This window comes from Chanodichthys erythropterus, chromosome 23 (genome assembly GCF_024489055.1).
Source record: "Chanodichthys erythropterus isolate Z2021 chromosome 23, ASM2448905v1, whole genome shotgun sequence".
NCBI lineage: Eukaryota > Metazoa > Chordata > Actinopteri > Cypriniformes > Xenocyprididae > Chanodichthys > Chanodichthys erythropterus.
The window spans coordinates 5,142,919-5,166,760 of NC_090243.1; the positions used below are offsets into that span (position 1 = coordinate 5,142,919).

The 23,842-nt window shown below is 36.8% G+C and overlaps 1 protein-coding gene across 2 annotated transcripts in view; it reads left to right on the forward strand.

The window, feature by feature from the left end:
- The window catches only part of sema5a (sema domain, seven thrombospondin repeats (type 1 and type 1-like), transmembrane domain (TM) and short cytoplasmic domain, (semaphorin) 5A), a 180,289-nt gene extending 172,237 nt beyond the window's left edge, over nucleotides 1–8,052 (forward strand). For both annotated transcript variants that reach the window (XM_067377842.1, XM_067377843.1), the window contains exons 20-22: nucleotides 197–241; nucleotides 3,096–3,307; nucleotides 6,906–8,052. In XM_067377842.1, coding sequence (XP_067233943.1) covers nucleotides 197–241; nucleotides 3,096–3,307; nucleotides 6,906–7,025 — 377 coding nt within the window. In that variant the 3' untranslated portion in view covers nucleotides 7,026–8,052. The remainder of the gene's footprint in view (nucleotides 1–196; nucleotides 242–3,095; nucleotides 3,308–6,905) is intronic.
- Nucleotides 8,053–23,842: the final 15,790 nt, after the last annotated feature.

Below are 23,842 nucleotides of genomic sequence, written 5' to 3' on the forward strand. Positions count from 1 at the left end.
CTCATTTACTTCCATTACTGATCATAAAAATGTGTTGCAGGTGCTACATACCATATTCAGCTCTTTGAATTTCGCAATAATAGGTTGAGTTTGAAATTTGCTTCCTATAATGTTCTGAAACTTCTAAAGATCTCATTTATCAGCCTGACGGATTCATTTCCGTGTTCCTTCCTTGATGTTTTTTCTTTTTTCTCAGAAACGTCTGTTGCACGTTCAAGTCAGGAGGAAAGATGGTGTGGAGGTAAGCAGTGTATGCAGACTCTTAAGTAGTGTACAAGCAGACTTGTATTGCTCTGCTGGGGTTTGACTATACATTATTCCATTTAGTACACGGCTACTTGCCAAATAAATAAATAAATACATGGACATAAAATATTGATTTAAGTTAAAATTATTATTATCTTATCTTAAAGTTACCACTAATAAAAAGCCATGTTTTTTTTTTGTGAATTTGTTTTCTTTTTTGAAAGACATTAATACTTTTATTCAGCAAGGATGCATTAAATTGATCAAAAGTAAAAGTTAAGTCATTTATAATGTTACAAAAGATTTCTATTTCAAATAAATGCTGTTCTTTTGAACTTTCAGTATTACAAATATATAAATAAATATCAAAAATATTAAGCAGCACAACTGTTTTCAACACTGATAATAAGAAATACAAACCCGATTCCAAAAAAGTTGGGACACTGTACAAATTGTGAATAAAAAAGGAATGCAATAATTTACAAATCTCATAAACTTATATTTTATTCACAATAGAATATAGATAACATATCAAATGTTGAAAGTGAGACATTTTGAAATGTCATGCCAAATATTGGCTCATTTTGGATTTCATGAGAGCTACACATTCCAAAAAAGTTGGGACAGGTAGCAATAAGAGGTCAGAAAAGTTAAATGTACGTATAAGGAACAGCTGGAGGACCAATTTGCAACTTATTAGGTCAATTGGCAACATGACTGGGTATAAAAAGAGCCTCTCAGAGTGGCAGTGTCTCTCAGAAGTCAAGATGGGCAGAGGATCACCAATTCCCCCAAGAAAAAAGAAGCCATATCTAAACATGATCCAGAAGCGCAGGCGTTTTCTCTGGGCCAAGGCTCATTTAAAATGGACTGTGGCAAAGTGGAAAACTCTTCTGTGGTCAGACGTGGGGTGCATGAGTGCGTGAGCATGGGCAGCTTACACATCTGGAAAGGCACCGTCAATGCTGAAAGGTATATCCAAGTTCTAGAACAACATATGCTCCCATCCAGGCGTCGTCTCTTTCAGGGAAGACCTTGCATTTTCCAACATGACAATGCCAGACCACATACTGCTTCAATTACATCATCATGGCTGCATAGAAGAAGGATCCGGGTACTGAAATGGCCAGCCTGCAGTACAGATCTTTCACCCATAGAAAACATTTGGCGCATCATAAAGAGGAAGATGCAACAAAGAATAACTAAGACAGTTGAGCAACTAGAAGCCTGTATTAGACAAGAATGGGACAACATTCCTATTCCTGAACTTGAGCAACTTGTCTCCTCAGTCCCCAGACATTTGCAGACTGTTATAAAAAGAAGAGGGGATGCCACACAGTGGTAAACATGGCCTTGTCCCAACTTTTTTGAGATGTGTTGATGCCATGAAATTTAAAATCAACTTATTTTTCCTTTAAAATGATACATTTTCTCAGTTTAAACATTTGATATGTCATCTATGTTGTATTCTGAATAAAATATTGAAATTTGAAACTTCCACATCATTGCATTCTGTTTTTATTCACAATTTGTACAGTGTCCCAACTTTTTTGGAATCGGGTTTGTATTTGTTCAGCTCAAAACCCACATATTAGAATGAAGGACTTTGCCATTTACGGAATGCATATTTACACTATGTGCAAATAGCATCCTTAGTTGGCAAATGCTGTTTACACTAGCTCCACCCACTAATGTCTGGTTGGGCCAGTTTTAAAAATGACACATAAAAATCAATGTTTTCAGTGGTGTAGCAGTAGTGAGTAAGGCTCACAATCCTGCCTTTTAACGCAACCAACGCGGGTTCGAATCCACCTTTTTCCAAGCTCGCATTTAGTTTCAATAAAAATGAAAATAATGTTCTAAAAGTGGAAATAAACTGCGAATGAGTATTTAATAATATTAAAAGTGTTTATTTCTCCCAATAAGGAAGCATCCATTTAATAATTTTAATAAATATGATCATTTACACTCTATGATATTATTGCATCCTGTTAATGTAAAAAAAATACTGAGGTGCAAATAGTATAGATAGCATCTTACTATTTACACTTATTGCAAAGAACTGATACTTTTACATGGTGTAAATAGAATCTATCACTATTTTCACTTTGTGTAAATAGCATATCGCTAAGAAAATGCTGCTATTGTCATTTAGTGTAAATAGAATATATTGATATTTTCACTATTTTAAATAGCATCTATTGCATCCGCTGCCTTATATTTATACTATATTTTGGTAATAACATTTTAAAATGTATTAATATACATTTTTAATTGTAATATTTCACAATAATGTTGTTTTTACTGTCAAATAAACGTAGCCTCTTTCAAAAACACAAAAATACAGTGTAAATTAAAATTAAGTCCTCCAAGGTCAATATAAAAGAGAGAGAGAGAGAGAGAGAGAGAGAGAGAGAGATACAAGAGAGATGAATGTAGCAGTGATTCTTCCATGAACAGCAGTGAAGCATAAGGTTCAGTGTTTATTATATAAACATATCTGTGTGCTCACTGTCACAGCTGACCAATCAGAGTCCAATATTCCAGAGAACAACATAATTCAGTTACAATTTATTCAGTGTGCATGTTCAACACACTGATTGCAGAGACAATAAGCCCCATTAAACAAATGTGCATTTGGAATGGTATGTAATAGTAAAGTCTTTCCATTTATAGCAATTATTGGCTGTTTATGCAGATTCACAGGGCAACAGCAATACTGATTGTAATTTACTATAATGTTAATTGGCTCAGGTAATAGATGATTGATATCCACTGGCTGTAGGATCAATGCCATCAAAGCATCTTGCTTGCTTCAGATCATTTAGCCATTTTGCCTCCCTTGCCAGACTTCAATGTGTTCCACATGATCGCCGTGGGCCTAAGCAGCTCCATACTCGGCTGTCTGGTGACTCTACTGGTGTACACTTACTGTCAGAGATACCAGCAGCAGTCCCATGATGCCACGGTCATTCATCCCATCTCTGCAGCCCCCCTCAACACCAGCATCACCAACCACATCAACAAACTGGACAAGTACGACTCAGTTGAAGCAATTAAGGTGGGTGTTATTCACTCATACTATCCTAAAATGTTGTTTATTTCTAGAAATAAGACGATTGATCCAGTATGTGATCTGTGCGTGAGTGATCTGTACGACTCTGTCTTGTGTCTAAATCAATTCATACATTCATACACTGCTTTCTCATAAGTAATTTGAAAAGTTTTGATTCAGTTTGTATACTCAGTGTTTGTGTGAGATTGTCTCAAATGAAATCAGAAACCAATATGCAGCTCATGTCAGTACTTTTCTGAGAATGTTCTTGTTGTTAGTGGGCTACTTTAACCCTGAAAAATACTCTTTTCTTAAATTTAGTTTTTTTTTTTTTTATTATTACATATTATGCAATACACTGTGAGATTTAGACACATGGATCATTTTTTCATAAGCACAGCAAAAAATAAAGCTCACCATCATTTTTCACATTAAGTCAGAAGGACAGTTAAGGCTTCATTAGACTTGAATGTACATGACTAATTACAGAAAGTGCTCCTCAGTTATTGCTTGTTCAGACACTTTTGTGAAGTTGCATATTTCATCAGCTGAATGTATTGCAATAGAATAGCATTACTTACAAAACATCCCGAGCTCAGAAGGGTAATATACCAAATGACTCTTTGTTTTACTGTCCTGAGACTGTAGAAAGTCACCAGCTCAGCTTCATTTCTACTGATGACAAGAGTGAATTAAACTTCAAGGCTACACAACATTATTGTCATGCACAACTTACTTGTTGTACTGTTTTTCTTTCCTTCTGATTGCTGTCAGTTTGTTACTGTAAGTATGGAATATATTTTCCCATACAGGATCCTTAAAGGCAAAATGACATAAAAAATGCCCATATTTACTTTATTAATATGTTCCTGTGCATGATTCATCAATATGTTATTCCAAAGAAAAAACGTCTTTATAATATTTCATAAAAATGATTTGAAAAGACTTCTGAAATGGCTAATGTCACCTAGACCATGTTAAAAGGGAAAATAATGTTAACTAATAGCCTGCTTTGGCATTGTTTTAGGCCACTTCTGTAGGAAATGGAGTAATTTTAATGCTGCCAAAAGTTAGGGGGAAAATGTAAATGCTGTCATCATTTACATAAACCCATAAGACATTCATTCATCTTCAGAACACACGCACACAAAAAAAGTCTCTCATTATTTTTGTTTGCCCATTGAAAGTCCACACAACCAAAACTATCACACATCAAAAAGTACAAAAAGTAATCCACATGAATTGAAACAAATTAATCCAAGTCTTCTGAAGAGATATATTATACATAATAATATGGATTACATAATCCTTTGGATTACTTTTTGATGAAGGTGTGTTTGTGTGGACTTTCGATGTGACGCTTTGAGTGCTGTTGAGCGGATTCGTAAACACCTCTGATTGGCCATTGTGTTCACGGCTCATCAGATATGTCTGTGATTGGCTTCAGTGATCACCGCTTCAAAAACATGTTGTAAATAATCATCAATGACGCTCTTTACTGAGCGCTTACACAGATATACATGGGAGCGTTTGAAAATAGGCGTCTATCGCGGACAAGTCCGCTGATAGACGCCTGCTTTCAAACGCTCCCGCTTTCAAATTCAAACACTTCCATGTGCTTTCAAACGCTCCCGTGCGTTGATCTTTGTAGCCAATCACAGACATATCTGATGAGCGCGTCAACACAATGGCCAATCAGACGTGTTTAGGAATCAACAGCGCTCAAAGCATCACATTTTTTAAAATTTCAGTAGCGACTTGGTACCGAAGTTGGTACTTTTGACAACTCTACATTGAAAGTCCACACAAACACACCTTCATCAAAAAGTAATACAAAGGATTATGTAATCCATATTATTATGTATAATCTATCTCTTCAGAAGACTTGGGTTAAATTGCTTCAATTCATATGGATTACTTTCTGAATCACTTTTTGTACTTTTTCATGTGTGATAGTTTTGGTAAAAAGCATCACATTTTTAAAATTTTTAGGACCAATTGGTACCAAAGTCGGTACTTTTGACAACTCTATTTCAATGGATGGATAAAAATGATAAGAGAATGGTAAAATTGTGACAAAAATGTTCTTTTTTTGGATGAACTATCCTTTTGTGTTATCAAAGTTACTACAGTAATAGCAAATAGCAATAAATTTGCCAACATCATGATGCTTTTAAGAGTGAGCTTGACATTAAACCTCTACACCCCGGTCAAAAATCATCCTTAAACGTGGGAGTTTTGGTGTTTGGACTGCCACAATTGACCATAAACATCTTTCTGGTATGAAACAACATAACGCATAAAATCTCCTGCCCGACATAGTCTTAATTACTATGTTTCACTTTGAAATTTGTCATATTAAGGAAGTAAAATGGGTTGTGAGGGCTGGTTCATATTGACTTTAATGTTAGCTTCAGAAAAAGACCATACATTGGTTTAGCACAGGCCTTCTTTCCGCCACCTGCTGCCCTGAGGATGATTGTGCTCCATTCCTCTTTTCAGCCTGACGTTTCTGTTCTCTTGCCTTTGGACGAGCACCACATTTGCCAGCCTTTGTCTTCTAACACTGGTGTAGCACGAGGCCTGGAGATTTTCTACTAACTCTTGACCGGCATTACCATCCTCTCCTCTGACTCTCAGACCTCTTGCGAATCCCTTCTCCTTCCCCTGACCCTCGTGTACGTGGCAGGTGTGCTCGCCCATTCGTTCTGTCTGCATATGTCATCAGCATTTTCCCATCATCCCCACAGAGCAGATACCCAGGCTTGTGAGAAGGCAGTGTAATTTTGGTGTCGTGTCGTGATTATGGCTTTGTCTACTACCATTATGTTGCATGCGTTTTTTTACCCATTTCTTTTATTCTCTACCTTGTAAATCGGATTAGTGTCTTTTCTTCTAAATTATTATTTTGCTTGCTTGTTATTGCCACCCCACTGAGCTCGGTTTTGGCTTACAGCTTTGTAGCATTTCCTTTTAATTGTTCTTCTAATTATGTAGACTTTGCGGTTTTACAAAAGACTGAATAAATATCTTTTCATCATTATCTTTAAATATCTTTTTGTAGTTTGTTATTGTAATAAGCATTTTAAAACAAACATCTTATTCATATGTTTTTATATTTGTTTTAAATTGAACCCTTTAATATTTATGAACCTTAAGTCGTTTTACTTGATTTCATTCATCAAAATGAAACCATGTTGAGGATACGGGTGGCAGAAACAGCAAAAATCCGTTTCTGGTTTTGTATTTAAAAAAAGAAAGAAAAGTTTGTTCCATATGTCTTGATGCTGTGATGTTTTGACTGCACTTTTTTATTTTTCTGTGAATGATACTAACTTCCTTGGCTGTTATTTTAAGTTAGTAATATATAGTCACCCAAGTGGATCAGTCTTTTGTTAAACCCTCTTCATGGTTTGACCATCATTCAGTCTCGAAGCAAGATTTCTGTTCAATTTTTCAAGTGATTTGTGATTTGATTTCTTCTTTGCCTAGACCCACAACTCAATACAGTCTGACTTTTCATCCATGCAACAAAAAATCAAGTATTTTCCATTTCTGTTCTGTTATCTGTGTTACTGAAAACACCTTTTTCTCTCATCCGCAGGCTTTCAATAAGAATAACTTGATCCTGGAGGAAAGAAATAAGTATTTCAACCCTCAGCTAGCAGGAAAAACATATACCAACGCATACTTCACCGACGTCAACACATATGACGACTTTTAAAAATGGATCTGTGATTCCAGTCATCTTCACCACATCAACTTCAGCACCTAGTGTTTTTATTTTTCTTCGTGGGTTGCCCAGATAAATAAAAAGACATTTTAAGTGGGACCATTTTATCATCAAATGCCAATAAAGCTGTACAGAACCATTTTCAGAGTTAACAAGGACATCATGCTCTCCAATTGTGTGGACATCACTAAATGAAATTGAACAATGATGAACAAATAAAGCAGGCGATTCGATTCAACCGTGACGCTGATAAACTCTCGCTGTAGAGATGGCACATGGACGATTTGCATGATTCTCATCTAATGTGTTTTTCTTTATCGTTGCTTTTTGCATGGTTGGTCGCATTCCAGTGTTTGTGGGTGGGGCCTGTGTCCTAAATGGGTTGAGCCTTCTCGGACTGCTTTGTCTCTTGTGCCGAATCAGAAGCCCCTGTGCCTCACTGAGGACCTACAGTGGTCTCCAGTGCATCTGCCTGCCCTAAAATGGGGTTTTGCAACACACCATCCATATGTAGATAACCAAGGTCTCTGAAAAATGTGTTCATGTATCTCTCAATATAGGAGCACTTGTTAGTCGAGCGCTTAGCAGTGGTGGGAATCTCTGTGTTTTTGTTGTACAATACACTTTTCATGACGCATATGTCAGTGTAGCTTTTATAGATGAGTCTATTCTGAAAAAAAAAAAAGTCTTTCAAAGTAACCCTGTTCAGTCACCAAAACAAGACATTAATTGTCATATTAACATTTGTCTTTATGTGGTGTAAGGTCTGCAAAAAAGAGAGAATGTGAAACATTACAGGACCTTTTTATGTAAAACATTGAACATTTGAATATTATAAACATGTTTCTATTTGTTTAGATGTTTAGTAGTTCAAGATTTCATGAGAAAACAAGTATCTATAAAAAAAAAGACACTGCTTTCAGCACAAAAACTGTTTCAGCTTTATTTTCTTTAATTTTCAAACATTTCAATGAATTTACTTATAACTTAACCATCCATTCATCATGGAGAGGTGCTTGGGAATACACTTTTCAATTTCTACTAATTCTTTTCTACTTGTAAAACTTTGTTTGCTTGTTTTATGTGCATAAATTAAAATTGCTTCATATACATCACTGTGTTGGATGATGATCTATGAAATGCTACATAGTTGTTTTAATTTACATATTCACTCTAGATTTATTGGAAATTCTGCCTGTACATTACCGTAAAATGATATTCACAAACAGATTTCGCGACACTTTCAAAGTGAAATGCCCAGCGAGCGGCGCTAAAACACGTTCGATTCTCCGAAACAGATACACGAGAATGTGCCAACGTTTCATTGCGTTGGTTGCAGGGCCGTTGAACTGCTTATTTAACTGCTCTGGGTGCGTTTCCCGAACAACTATGTAACTCGCTGCTGAACTACCATAGTACGATGCATCATTGAACAAATCAACTAGCCTACCTAGTCACGACTGTTTCCCGAAACCGTATTCCCGCAAACTTGTCGTTCAGCCACGTTGATGAATGATGTCACGCAGGTGGTGAGTAATAATAAGTTCTTTAAATGAATCCTTTTGCGATCGAATTAAAGCTAAATTTTTTGCTAAAATTACGGACATGGCATCTGAGGGCTAATTTTGGTCCTTGGACTGGGAATTATGCGTTTCCATGGCACCACTATCAACGCCTAAATGAATCTACAGCGGTCAGGTGGTACAGCGGCCACGTGGTACATGTGGGAGCTTTCAGAAAACTCCCAGCTTACAAGCTGTAATTACGAGCTCTACGAGGACGTGAACGCTTTTTACAAGCAGGAATCTCGTAACTACAGGAATTACGAGGCTGCATGAACGCACCTTTAGACTGCAACTCGGAAATGAAATGTCCTGGGAGTGGCCGAAAACGTACTGTAAATTACCCTCTTCCCTAAACCTAAAAGATTGAGAGCAAAAAACTATTGTGAGATTTAAAAAAAAAAAAAAAAAAAAAAAAGTGTTTGCTGAAGAAACCATGCCGTTTTAGCTTCCTATGAGGCTGTGCTGTGCAATGCTGTAGCCCACCAGGTGAGCTGCTGAGTAACTCTGTCAGACAGGTCATATGGAGCTGATTTATGTGATGCCTCAAAATGTAGTTATAAAATATTTTAATTTGGCTGTCAACAAATAGACGAATAAACTCAAAATTACACCAACAGACACTAGCCTACATGGGGGATTGCCGGAGTCTTTTGGGGACATAAAATGCTTAACGTAGCTTAATGAGTTAAAGGCAGGGTAGGTAAAAAATGTATAAAAAAACTTTTTCAAAATTTGTTTAAACTTTATTTATATATCAATACATAATTAAAATGTAAGTACTCTGAAAAAGAAAGTATAAAAATCGAGTGTCTGTAGACCTCTCACGACTGTTTTAAAGACAGCTCATTATTTCCATTCACTCCACCCCCTCCCTTCTGGGCTCCTTCCAAAGCCACGCCCCCAAAACGCATTATTGAGCTGGAAGACGCATTATTTACCTGAGACGAGCTGAGAAGAAGGAGCACAGTGCATGTAGTGACATCATGTCAGAATCACATGTAATAAAAATAACTTTATAATTATAAAGATAAACAAACAAGATGTATTTTAGTACTCACTATCAAGCTAGCATATTGATATTGGTAAAGTTTAAAATATATATTTTTTGATTCGCTAACGAGCTAGTTATCTATAAGGCAAAGCTAAAAACAGGTTGCATGATACATGTTTTTCCATTACCATCATTTACACTGTGATGAAGATGAATTTCGTGTAAGATTCATAACATATACATTGTTCTACAGATAAACAGAGTAACATACACTCAAATATCAACTCACAACTGCATTGCAGACACAAAATAATAACACACACATACAACAAAGTGTGTACGACACACACAGATGCAAGATAAAGACATCAGTAAACATAGGTAGAGAATATAAAAACAAAACAAAGGCGAAAAAAAAAACAGGTAAACTTACAGGTGAACATGGTAAAAGAGTTAGACAGAGGGTAAATATAGTTCTAAGTTCCTCGATGCGGAGTAACGTTAGGCCTACTATCTGTTAAACATGTAGTTATCTAAAGCAAAATTATGCACAATTCAACACTATATCATCTTGAGCTAAGCCTATAGATTATTTATCGTCTCTACTACGGCTCGCTAAGTAATGTTATGTTAGCTATATTACGCAGCTACGTGTGCTAATGACACATGCTTCATGAAAAAATAAACAAAAAAATATGTATGATCAAAATACAAAAAGAAAGATTTACCTGTGCAGCAGAAATAAAGCCATCAAGGAGTCAATTTTCAGCCCCTTGAGTTCCCTCAGTTGAGAGGGAGTAAAATCTTTGCGTGGCAGGGGGAGCTGCCACTGGACCTGCCCCGGTTATGCGCGCCTGCCTCGGGACCTTCCGTGGTTATATGCACCTGCCTCGGGACCTGCCACTGTTATATGATGCATATATGATAAATATGTATTGTGCAAACTGTGCACAATCCTGCTCTCAGTTCTCGCCATCGCTGGAAAGCCACGCCGATATTAACTCGCGTTTTATTTCTTTGTTTATCCAAAGACTTTTTGTTCATTGCCTTTTCGTGTACTGTTACTGACTTCCTTTTTTTGCCTGGTTTGCCTTTACTAACTGCATAGGCCGGTACTGTGAATTTTGCTTGCTGCTTCTCTGCCATTGTTTTGGTATTCATAGGATCGCGTGCATCTTGAATTCCCCAAATCAAACGTGCGCGCGCAAGTGGGCAGGTCATGTGTGGCAAAAGGGTGGTTGCCATGGTTGCGAGAGAGTGACAGTCGCCTAAGCCAATCCTATGTTTCGTCCCGGATGGAAATAATGAGCTGTATTTAATACAGATTAAACGGTCTAGAGTCACTCGATTTTTATACTCTTTTTATCAGAGTTCTTACATTTTAATTATGCATGGATATATATAGAAAGTTTAAACAAATTTGGAACAAAATTTTTTGCCTACCCTGCCTTTAAGACTGTGTGTTTTTAAAAGACCAAACTCAGTAAACACATTATTAATAAAGCATACAATGTACAGACAAGAAGATGAGCCCATAAAATGAAAGCAATGTGTTTAATTAGGCGTTAAGCGTTTTCCTCCCATAACCGTTAAGGAAAATGTTTAACGTTGCTTAATAATGCATTAAAGTATTAGTTCACCCAAAAATGAAAATAATATCATTTATTACTCTCCCTCATGTTGCTCTACATCCGTAAGACCTTCGTTCATCTTCGGAACACATATTAAGATATTGTTGATGAAATCCGATGGCTCAGTGATGCTTATTGAGAGCAAAGCCATTGAAACTCTCAATGTCCATAAAGGTACTAAAAACATATTTGAAACAGTTCATGTGAGTTCAGTGGTTCTATCTTAATATTATAAAGGGACAAGAATAATTTGTGCGCCAAAAAAATAAAGACTTTTCAACAATATCTATATGGGGTGATTTCAAAACACTGCTTCAGAGCTTTACGAATCGAATCAGTGAATCGGAGCACCAAAGTCACGCGATTTCAGCAGTTTAGCCGTTTGATAGGAGATACGAGTCACTGATTCGAAACAAAAGATTCTTAAGCTTCATGAAGCAGTGTTTTGAAATCGGCCCATATAGATATTGTTGAAAAGTCGTTATTTTGTTTTTTTTTGGTGCACAATAAGTATTCGTATCGCTTTATAATATTAAGATGGAACCACTGAACTCACATGTTTCAAATATGTTTGTAAATGACTCACTTCGGTAGAGCGATAAAAAACAATAAAAACAATAAAAAATGTTTATTGTTATATACCTCGCAAACACATATGAACTGTATTCAAATGGAAATATTATAGCAGGATCCTGAAGTTAACAAAAATAATAAAGAAAAGAAAAAACATCTAGGTATCTAAATTACATGTTTTAGTAAAAGCTGCCCACTTTACCAGCATTCACCCTATGTATGTTTTTGGCGTTTTGCAAAAACGTAGGTGGAGGCACGTTTTTTCACTGAGGATTAATCACACTTTGCTTTGACTCATGATCATGGTTGCATAGTGCACTAGTCTGGTGTTTTGGTAAATATGTACTTTCATTTGTTACATCGGCATGCCTGAATTGCTTCATTTGAGACTTTTCTAATCTGTAAACATGGTCTGCAATGACTAATGTGGCATTTAGTTCACTCTCTGACCCAGCGCTCACCTCATATTGACATGTTTGATGTAGAGCTATCTGGTTCAACAAACAGCCACCCACACTCAAACACATACTGGCCTGGCTTCACAGACAGGAATTAGGTTTAACCAGGTGTAGGCCTTAGTTAGAGGGAAAAAAAAACAAAAAAACATTAATGTTGTGTGTCTTAAAAACAAAACAAAGAAAAATGTTGCTTTATGTTAAAACCGCTCAAACATGCATTGTAGGCTGGGACTAGGCTTAAGTCTTGTCTGTGAAATGCAGAGGGATTTTATTTAAATAAATAAGCAAACATAAACTGAACCAATAAAAAAAGAGCACAGGGAACCAAGATGAGCACCATCTACATTGGCAACAAACACTGACAGGAAACCAGGGAAACACAAGCTAACGAGACATCCCTGGGAACAATCAGAGTAATCAATAAATGAACTACAAACATGGCATTAAAAACAGGAAATACAACAAAAGTCATGACAAGACATGGGAAACATATAAAGCCAGACGGTCGGCCGACTGTTTTCTCGGTGTGTTCCAAACCGTCGCCTTAAGTTGGTCCTCATCAGCTTTTTTTTTTCAGCTGATTCGACATTATTCATGATTATTCTGATTGGCTGTTCAGCTACTGCCACCTGCTGGTACGGGAAGGCATTTCTTCTTACGCAGGCGCAGAACGGACGTGCTACTTGGCCATCGGGTGTTGAGCGTCGGTTTGGTGTGTCAGGGCGCTGCCAACATGAGCCAACCCCGCAGTCTGCTTTCGTCAACACTAGTTCGTCGGCGTTGGCTTTGTGTGTTCTGGGCTTAACATGTAGGTCTTTATATTTAAGTGCCATGGGTTCCAACACTGGGGTTTATTTTGGCGTTCCACATTTTATTACTTGCATGTCATGTGACCTATAATCGTCATCAGAAAACCGTGAATATGCGCATGTCGTCTTAAAATTTTGAAATATTAAATCATAATCTCAGGGGTTACAAGTAAATATTTTGAGTAAAAGGGGTTCTGCAAAGATGCACTGACAAAATAATTTACAATATGGGTCATTCCTATGGAATAGGGGTGTGACGAGACCAGTATCTCACGAGACGAGATGAGACTCGAGATTGAGTTCACGAGACGAGACAAGATGGCGAAATACATAACTAGAAAAAATATTCTGCAGGTGTATTTGAAATGTTTTAAACAATCATTTTGTAATGAATGTCATTTCAGTTCTACTTTCTGAGACTGAATTATCATATGCAGTAAAAGACAACAATACTCAAGTAATGTAAAAGGTTTTGCCACTAACTCAACTGACTGACTTCCCTCCTGTATGATTTCAGTCTCTTCAGATCTTACTGTACATGATTTATGATCTTCTACAACTTTTGACCTCCTAACTGAACTCCTCTCCACAATCTGATCACAGAAATAAAAACAGTATAAATAAAAATGGTAACACTTTACAATAAGGTCTCATTTATTAACATTAATGTATTAACCAAGATCAACTAACAACAAGCAATATATTTTCTACAGTATTTATCAATCTTTGTTAGTTGATAAAAATAGTCATTCATTGTTAGTTCATGATAGTTCACAGTGCATTAACTAATGTTAACAAATGAAACCTTATTGTTTGTACTAGTAAATAATAAGAAGAGAAAACTGTTATTAATTTTTATGGTAACACTTTACAATGAGTGCAACCATAATCACACTCTCTCAATATTCAAAGATCAAATAAGACCAAATTTTTCCTTGATACAGAGCTGAGAGATGGTTACAACTACACCGCCCAGCCTAAAATAGCTTTCATACTGAGAGATAACTGTATTAATCAGGGAGCCGCTTTCAAAATGCGGGGTATTGAAATCACGTTTGAATGCGCGCGCGCGTTTACTTTCACTTTTAAACGGTCGCGCGTACTCTGTATGGAGCGGCGGCGATCGTTATCCGAATTAAATGTTTTTTTTGTTTTTTTGTTTTTTATTTAAATACAAAGCAAAACGACAGTGAAGGCGTAATGTAAACGTAGCGGTGGCATATTCTTTCCTAATCATAAGCGTTTGACGCGAATTCGCGTCTGACGCCCGAGTTGAAAAAATTTAACTTTGGCGTACTTCGCGCCGCGTTAACCAATCAGGAGCCTGCTTGCTGCTGTGGCGGCAGGCCCGCCCGGAGTCACTCATTCAAAATGGAGGAACGACTGATATTATCAGTGAGCAGTCACCCACAGATTTATGACACAAGTTCATACTTCAGACAGGAATAAAAAGGACCTCGCTTGGAAATAGTGTCGGTGAGGAGACTGGGCTACCTGGTAAGTTGTAAATACACATTTCACTTTTAAATCACGTAACGTTACACGTTTATCGACCCGCGGCCTTCCCGCGACGCTGACTCCTACGCCGCTGTTCTGCTCTCCAGAGCAAATACAAAGTGGTAGCTCTCTCGATGAACGCACGATCAACATCAGCCATCTTGCAAACAGACAACCGCCTAGCACTTGCCCCTCCCACTCGCCTCGGACGCGCGTCAATTTCGCGTACAAAACAAGCGTTTGTTTTGTACGCGCGTCCGAGGCGAGTGGGAGGGGCAAGTGCTAGGCGGTTGTCTGTTTGCAAGATGGCTGATGTTGATCGTGCGTTCATCGAGAGAGCTACCACTTTGTATTTGCTCTGGAGAGCAGAACAGCGGCGTAGGAGTCAGCGTCGCGGGAAGGCCGCGGGTCGATAAATGCATTCAAAATGTTCAAGCGGCAAAATAGACGCGAATTTGACGCTCTATTCGCGTTTGGTGTGAACACAGCATACACTCTGTCATGGCAAACATCACGAGACTACTTTTCGCCTCGACGAGAAATCTCGTCACAGTTTAGTCTCGCGAGATCTCGTGCCACGAGATCTCGTCACATTTCATCATGTCTTAATACATTGTATAGAGTATAAAACTCACAATTTTTACCAGAGGAAATAAATAAACTAATTATGTTTTATTTTCTTGAAATTTTACAATTAAGTAAACAAGGCGATTTTTAAAAATTGAACTCACTTCCTTTATGAAATTCTCCATGAAGTGACATCATTTCTGGTGGAGGGAAATTCTGTGATGCTTTTCTGTATTAGTTGGTATGTCTGATTCTGTTATTAAAAAAAAAAAAATAAATAAATAAAAATAGCTAAAGACGATTAAAAATATCAAAAGAAACTTGTTAACTCTCATATTCTCAGTTTCTCGCTATTATTAAAGGTGTCATCGAACGTTTTTTTACAAGATGTAATATAAAGGTGTCCCCTGAATGTGTCTGTGAAGTTTCAGATAAAAATACCCCATAGATTTTTTTTATAATTTTTTTTTAACTGCCTATTTTGAGGCATCATTAAATATGTGCCGATTTATGCTGTGCGGCCCCTTTAAATGCTGACGCTCCCCGCCCACGGAGCTCGCGCTTGTCTTAAACAGTGCCTAAACAAAGCTTACACAGCTAATATAACCCTCAAATGGATCTTTACAAAGTGTTCGTCATGCATGCGGCATGCATGCGTCGGATTATGTGAGTATTGTATGCTATTCTCCGTGGCTAACAGCTAATGCTACACTGTTGGAGAGATTTATAAAAAATGAAGTTGTGTTTATGCATTATACAGACTGCAAGTGTTTAAAAATAAAAATAGTGATGGCTCTCTTGTCTCCGTGAATACAGTAAGAAACGATGGTAACTTTAACCACATTTAACAGTACATTAGCAACATGATAACGAAACATTTAGAAAGACAATTCACAAATATCACTAAAAATATCATGATATCATGGATCATTGTGTAAAAATGATAAATGTTATAATAAAGTTCCTGACTAGAGTTTCTAAGTTTCTGTTAGAATGTTATACAAGCTTAATTAAGAGAAAAATGACAGAGCTGCACGTTTGAGTTATGATTATTTCTGAAATGCTATGAAAAATATTGTTGAATGTTAAAGGACATTTTTAACATTTAACTTGTTTCAGCACAAGCACGGAAAATCTGATTTGAATACATTGAGCTGCTGTGGAAATCAATGCTGGTGCTCCGCTAAATGCACCGTATAGCCTGTGGGGGAATCATTACATTCAGATATGGACACTGCTTCAGTCAATGCCTGCTTTACCATATCACATTTTAAAAACAAATCACTAAATAAAATAGATATATCTCACAAAACATGCTTCATATTTAAACCTGGTTGTGCTTTAGTTGGCTTTTACCTTGATTGTCCTTCAACAATTTCAACATTTAAAGGGTTTGTTCACTTTCAAATGAAAATTACCCCAAGCTTTACTAACCCTCAAGCCATCCTAGGTGTATCTGACTTTCTTCTTTTTGATGAACACAGAGTTATATTAATAAATATCCTGATGCATCTGAGCTTTATAATGGCAGTTAACGGAACCAAGTATGAAGCTGAAGAAAGTACATCCACCCACATCCATCTATCATAAACATACCTTCATTAATCTTCGGAACACAAATTAAGATATTTTAGCTCAAAAATCCCATGGCTCCGTGAGGCCTTCATAGGGAGTAATGTCACTTCCTCTGTCAAGATCCATAAAGGTACTAAACACACATCTAAATCAGTTCATGTGAGTACGGTGGTTCAATATTAATATTATAAACCGACGAGAATATTTTTGGTGCGGCAAAAAAACAAAATAACGACTTAGTGATGACCGATTTCAAAACACTGCTTCAGGAAGCATCGGAGCATTACGAATCAGTGTATCGAATCATGAATCGGATCGCGGTTCAAACCCGCCAAACGGCTGAAATCACGTGACTTTGGCGCTCCGAACTGCAGATTCGATACACCGATTCACTGTGCTCCGATGCTTCCTGAAAGCAGTGTTTTGAAATCGGCCATCACTAAATAAGTCATTTTGGGTTTTTTTGGGGCGCACCAAAAATATTTTCGTCGCTTTATAATATTAATATTAAACGACTGTATGCACATGAACTGATTTAAATGTGTTTTTAGTACCTTTATGGATCTTGACAGAGGAAGTGACATTAAGTTACTCCCTATGAAGGCCTCACGGAGCCATCAGATTTGAACTAAAATATCTTAATTTGTGTTTGAAGATTAATGAAGGTCTTTACGGGTGTGGAACGGCATGAGGGTGAGTAATAAATGACAGAATTTTTATTTTTGGGTGAACTAACCCTTTAAGATTACTTTGATAAATAAGTATAATTTTTAATCGGGAAAATGCATGAACACTTTCATAATGTGATATGTTTCAAACAAACTGGTTTAGTTCAGTAAATTATGACAGAATTGTCAATTCTGTTCCTTTAAAGTCTGCTTAATTTCTTTTAATCTGACACTTTCTTTGGAATGATGATAAAAAACAACTGCTTAATATAGGTTTGCTACATATTGAGCATGTGCTTGTCTATTTTATTTATTTATATTTTAATATTTAAATAACATTGACAGCATATTTTTCATCTTTCTTTTAATTAATCCATAATTAATTTCACTATCATCTAATAAAAATCATCCCTGGTTTCTCCTACAGTTCCTCCACCTCAGTTCTCTCAGATGCGCTGCTGCTGTGTTATAAAACACTTTCTCCAAAACTCAGTTTGTCTTCAAATATTCACCAGGTAAGTTATCATTCTGACTCTAGTAAGATCTCAATGAAAAACTTATAAATGAAAGACAAGATAAAGGCCGGAGTTTTTAACCTTCTCAAGATGTGATCGCACATCATTTTTTGAAAAATTGGTGAGCCACATGGAAATCATGTTAAAGAAGAAATCACAGTAAAACAAATGGGCTTAGGACTGCACAAACACTTTCACGGTAGCTTAGTGTGCGCTCGTTCTATCACTCAAAGCCTATAGCTCAGATTTCTGTCTCTTTATGTGGTATGATAAAGCATGAGAACAAGAACTCACTGATTTCTGTAGCAAAAAGTGTAGAAACTCAGCATGAACTGCTGCCGATTCGTTCAGGACTACCTTGTTCTTCAAAAACCTATATAGATTTAATTCATTTTGCTTTTTCATTTATTCACCTCGCTTTAATTAGAGGTTACGACCTCCATTATATCAGCTGCTGTGGGGAACAAAAATGACAAAAAAAAATGGCAGTATTAATTTACTTCTTCCCTTTGCGATTGTACACATGTACTTGTGTACATAATAGAAGTTATGTAAGTTATGTGACAGCAAAATAATTATTGCCCTCCATCCACTTCACACCTTCCAGTGTCACACATATTCATTTTTCAATGTCACACAAATCTTTAAAGGGTTAGTTCAGCCATAAATGAAATTTCTGCGTTCACTGCACCAACAGCATAGGAGAATGACAGGGAAGAGGAAAAATTGTTGAATAAAGTCTTTATTTTTGTTTTTGCGAATAAAAAGTATCCTCGTTGCTTCATAAAATTAAGTTTGAACCACTGTAGTCACGTTTTAACAATGTCTTTATTGCTTCTCTGGACCTTGAATGTGGTAATTTCGTTGCTTTCTATGGAAAAAAAACCTCTTGGATTTCATCAAAAATGTCTTAATTTGTGTTCTGAAGATTTTGTGATGACATGAGGGTGAGTAATCAATGACAGAATTTTCATTTTTGGGTCAGCTAACCCTTTAACATTGTTGTGTTGCCCCCTCTTGTTGTACACTGCAAAGTTAAAGCAACAGTTCACTAAACAATGAAAGTTTGGTCTTTATTCAGGCACATTCATGTTGTTCCAAACCTGACTTTCTTTCTTCTGTGGAACTCAAAAGGTGAGTTTTTTTCTTTAAAGAATATCCTGTTCACTCCTAACCTTGACATTCATCCTAAATAAGTAGCAATATCTGACTCAAGAACAAATCATTCTTTTTTTAATGAATCTGAAATGAATTAGTCTAAAAGATTTGTTCACAAATCAGACTGATGCTGTTCTCAGTGGTTCACAGCCCAACGGAGGATATGATTATCAGTGAATAACAGCTTAAAGGGATAGTTCACCCAAAAATCAATTACACTCATGAAGTTCCAAACCCATAAGGCTTTCATTCATCTTCGGGAACTCAAATGAAGATACTTTTAATGAAATCTGAGAGATTTCTGTCCCTCCATTGAAAGTCTGTTCACCCAAAACTCTGACTCATGAAGCTCAACCTTTGCTCAAACCTCATTGGTTTTTGCGGAAGTTCAAACGTACTGGTAACGGCAACTGTACTTGCTTGAGAACCAATGAGGTTCATTCTTAAACCTCATTGGTTCTCAACCAAATACAGTTGAGCTTCTATTTACCATATTTGAGTGCTCTATGTATGTTTGCTGATCAATATTTATATGTGAATAAATGCCTAAATTAAATCTGTTCATCATATAGATTGTGTCGCTTCAGAAGACTTGGATTAAACCATTCGATTCATATAGATTTATTTTACGATGTCTGTATGAATGTTTTGAAGCATCAGATTTTAGGCTGAATAGACTTTCAATGGACATAAATCTCTCAGATTTCATTAAAAATATCTTCATTTGTGTATTGAAGATGATTGAAAGTCTTATGGGTTTGGAACGACATGAGGGTGAGTAAATGATGACAGAATTTTCATTTTTAGGTGAAGTATTCCTTTAAAATATCGTTCACTGCAGTGCTTCACTTTTCCTTTAATTCAGCAAGGGTTCTTCCCTGAAACGGTGTCAATGCCAGGCTGTTGATGATTACTGTCAAAGAGGAATAATTCACTTGCTGTACTGAATACTCTAGCAATTTACAGTCCATAGCCTGTGTGCAGGGCTCATGGGAAATGGATGTTAGCTCCCTCTGCAAAAGCGCCTTATATCAGTGAGATTAGCCATCTTGACTCTGACACTCAATCTCTCATGCCTTTCATGACCTTCTGATCCTCTCCAAGATTTCTACTATAGTTCACCAACCATGCTTGCTACATTTGTCTTCACTACACTTTGCTACTCTCCTTTAACTGTGTGTAGGTCCAGGTCAGCAAATTGTCCATCAGCCAATCCACCTGGAAGCTGATTTCTCTGCGTTTGAGCACTTTCATTGTTGCAATTATTACTGCTTCATTGATGATGATCACTTTGGTCCTTTAAAACCTCACTGTCCTACAGGAAAAATTAAATTAGCATTATCGCAATCTGTTAGCGTTAATTAGCAAGAAAATGGAGTCTTTTTATTCATTTCTTTTGGTTGTTGTCCCTGCTCACAATCCCCAAGTCATGCCTGTATTCAGATCATAAGTTGTCTTGTCAGACATACATAAGTTTTCTTACATTTGCATCAACACTGTCATAATGTGACATGCTTCCCAATGAAACTGTATATTCAGCAGGAAAAAAATAAAATAAAATCATAATTTTGTTGACAGGTTATTGGAACTTAAGTTTAAAGGCAGGAACACACACCAAGCCGACGGTCGGACGTCGGGCAGTTTTTCTTCATCGGCCAACTAAGTTTTCTCAGTGAGTTCCGCACAGTCGGCTGAAGTTGGTCCTCGTCGGCTTTTTTTCGGCCGATTCGAAATGTTGAATCGCCGTCGGAGCTCGTCCGTCCATCGGGCCATCTGATCATTCTGATTGGCTGTTCAGATACTGCCACCTGCTGGTACGGAAAGGCATTTCATCTCACGCAGGCGCAGAAGGGACATGCTACTTGGCCGTCGGCTGTTTAGCATTGGTTTGGTGTGTCAGGCCAACTTTGGACACAGACGCTGCCGACGTGAGCCAACCCCACAGTCTGCTTTCTTCACCACTAGTTCGTCGGCTTGGTGTGTTCTGGCCTTTTAGAGGTTTTGGGGAGAAGAGCTGTACTTGAATGATTAGAAAATAACTGGGGGAGTTTCCAAGATGGTCACGAAGTGAACTGACTTGCTTTGACTTAATAACATAAAATGATGATTCGTGCAGAATAAGAGAAGAAAGATTTATCAAGAAGGCTAATGGAGTTCATTTTGATTTCATGTTGCGTTTATCAACTTTTCTGCCCCTCTGTCATATAGCACACAATCCCTGCCCCTTTCCCAGCCTTGACCAGTGTTGAAGTGAGGCCATGAAAATGATTTTTTTCACAGTTCTTAGCAATATGTGAGGTTGCTGATGCCACCACTATTGTTGTCACCTGCTGGGAAGCACAAAGCAATTTCTCGGAAACACAGACACGCTGTGATGTGCGTGGTGTGAGGCTTAGTGTGTTTGTGCGATGGGATTTGTCAAATAGAATTCTCAACACAAGGAGATGAAGGAGAGATTTCAGCCGCAGTGTATGGTTCCCTTGCTGCCGATTTCACTTTAAATATTCTTGACACAATAAGCAGTGCTGTCAGTCAGCAGCGCCGCTGCTAAGATAGAAAAATGGACAGAACTATATGCGGTTTATATTATGATGTTATTGAAAGATTTGTAAAGAAAAGACTCAGCAGTTTATGTCTTGATGATGACTGTAATGGTGACAGCTTTATTTTAAGATACAGAAATGTCTGAGACCACAATCTGGGATTTAATATCTTGATATAAATAATGTTTTAAGATTTTGAGATATTTAAAACAAAGGAATGTTGTGACAAATTGAATAAGAAATATTTATGGTTCTGCACTATTTCTAGGTCAGGTACATTTGTGACATTGATCATGTGACAGTACATATGTTCTTGCTAAAAATGCTCTTTGGATCATCTAACATCATGCTGGAAAACATAATTATCAGGTTTTCCTATCGCAAAAGATGCTATTTATCATTTAAACAAGGAATCTTAAGATTGTCTAGAATATTTTCTTTTTCTAATTTAATGAATTTTTCCATTACAAGTTATTAATCCAAGAAATCTTTTTCTAATTTAATATTTTCCCCCATTACAGATTGTCATTTATCATTTATTCAAAGAATCTTAATATTCTTTAGAATATTTTTCTTATAATTTAAAGCATTTCATTGTAAGATTATTTAGAAAACATTAAGAAGAAATTGGTAATGGGGGACTCCCGAATTTTGGAAAATTGGAAAAATGTAATTTAAGCAGTCTTAAGGTTTCTTTGGATAAATGATAAACAACAATTTGTAATGGGGACAAATGCATTGAATTAGAGAAAAGAGATTCCAGACATTCTTGGATAAATAATAAATAACATAAACTGTATGTTATTTATAACACAGATAATACATTTGTAATGGAAAAACAATGCATTGAATTACAAAAAAAAAAGATGTAGATTCCTTGGATAAATAACATAATTTGTAATGGAATAATGCATTAAATTATAAAAAAAATCTTCTAAACAATCTTAAAATTCTGTGAATAAATGATAATTAACTATTTGTAATGGGGGGATGCATTAATTTAGGGTAAAATTTGTCTAAGCAATTTCTTTTTTTTTTTTTTTGGATATATGGTAAATAATTTGTAATATGGAAAAATGCATTAAATTAGAAAAATTACTTTCTCTATTGGTCTCATACTTTTTGAACCCATAATATGTCTTAATAAAGATCTGATTTCGAATGAATCTGCAGAATGAGAATGAGTCATTCTCATAGAATAAAACAGTCATTGCTGAGGTGTGTGAGGTGAATGCTAAAATAGATGGTGTCTCTGTGCCAGAGATAGACAGATGATGTTAGTCCCCACAGTCCTCCTCATCCGACATCTGGACCCACAGGTGGCTAAACAAGCCTGGGATTCAGCTGCAGGAAGCCTTGGTCCAAATCCCCAAAGCTTCCTTCCACCTCCAACCCAACCTGTGTGCCAATCCCATTTAAAGCACTGACATTTTTGATTACCAGCTGCAGTGTCCATTTTCCCCTCATCTATTTGGCTTTTAAAAAGGTGAATCAGAACAGTTGTGTTCTGCCTCTGCTGACTCTTTGGCAGGCTGCAGCGGCGTCTATGAGCTCATTGAAGGTTCAGCCATTTCCTTTTTCTGGAATGTTATCAATAGATGTTTTATGAGACATTCTTTTCTTTCAGCTGCCGTTGAGAGTAATCTATGTCAGTGCTTAAAGAGACAGTTGCCTGAAAATTAAAATTGTCATCATTTACTCTCCTTCATGTCATTCTAAACCTGTATGCCTTCCTTTCTTCTGTGGAAGACAAAAGGCAAATTTTTGAAGAATATCCTGGATAATCTTTTCAATATAATGAAAGTGAATGCTACCAGGAGCTGTCAAGCTCCAAAATGATTGAAAATCATAAAAGTGGCCCATATGACTCTGATCCATTATAGAATTGGCAATGACAGAATTGTTGGTTTAAAGATCTGCTTAATTTCTTCTAAACTATCTTTGTACAAATGATGTTTGTAACAAATCTTCAAAATATGAATTCGGATCCCACTATAAAACTTAAAGTGAAGACACCTAAAGAAGGTGGATGAGGCTTCAGTATTACATGTTGTTGTCCTCATAAATCAGTGAAAGAGACCACCTGTGTCACAGTTTCAGTGACATTTCTCAGAGGGAAAATTTCAAAACAAAACTAACGAGTAATCCATCATGCCTCTGGGCTTCAGACATTGGGTTTGTAAGTGTGTCAGCTCTGATGTTGATCTCTCTCAAAAAGAGTGCAATTCAAGTAAGGCACACAGCTTTCATCACTTGTC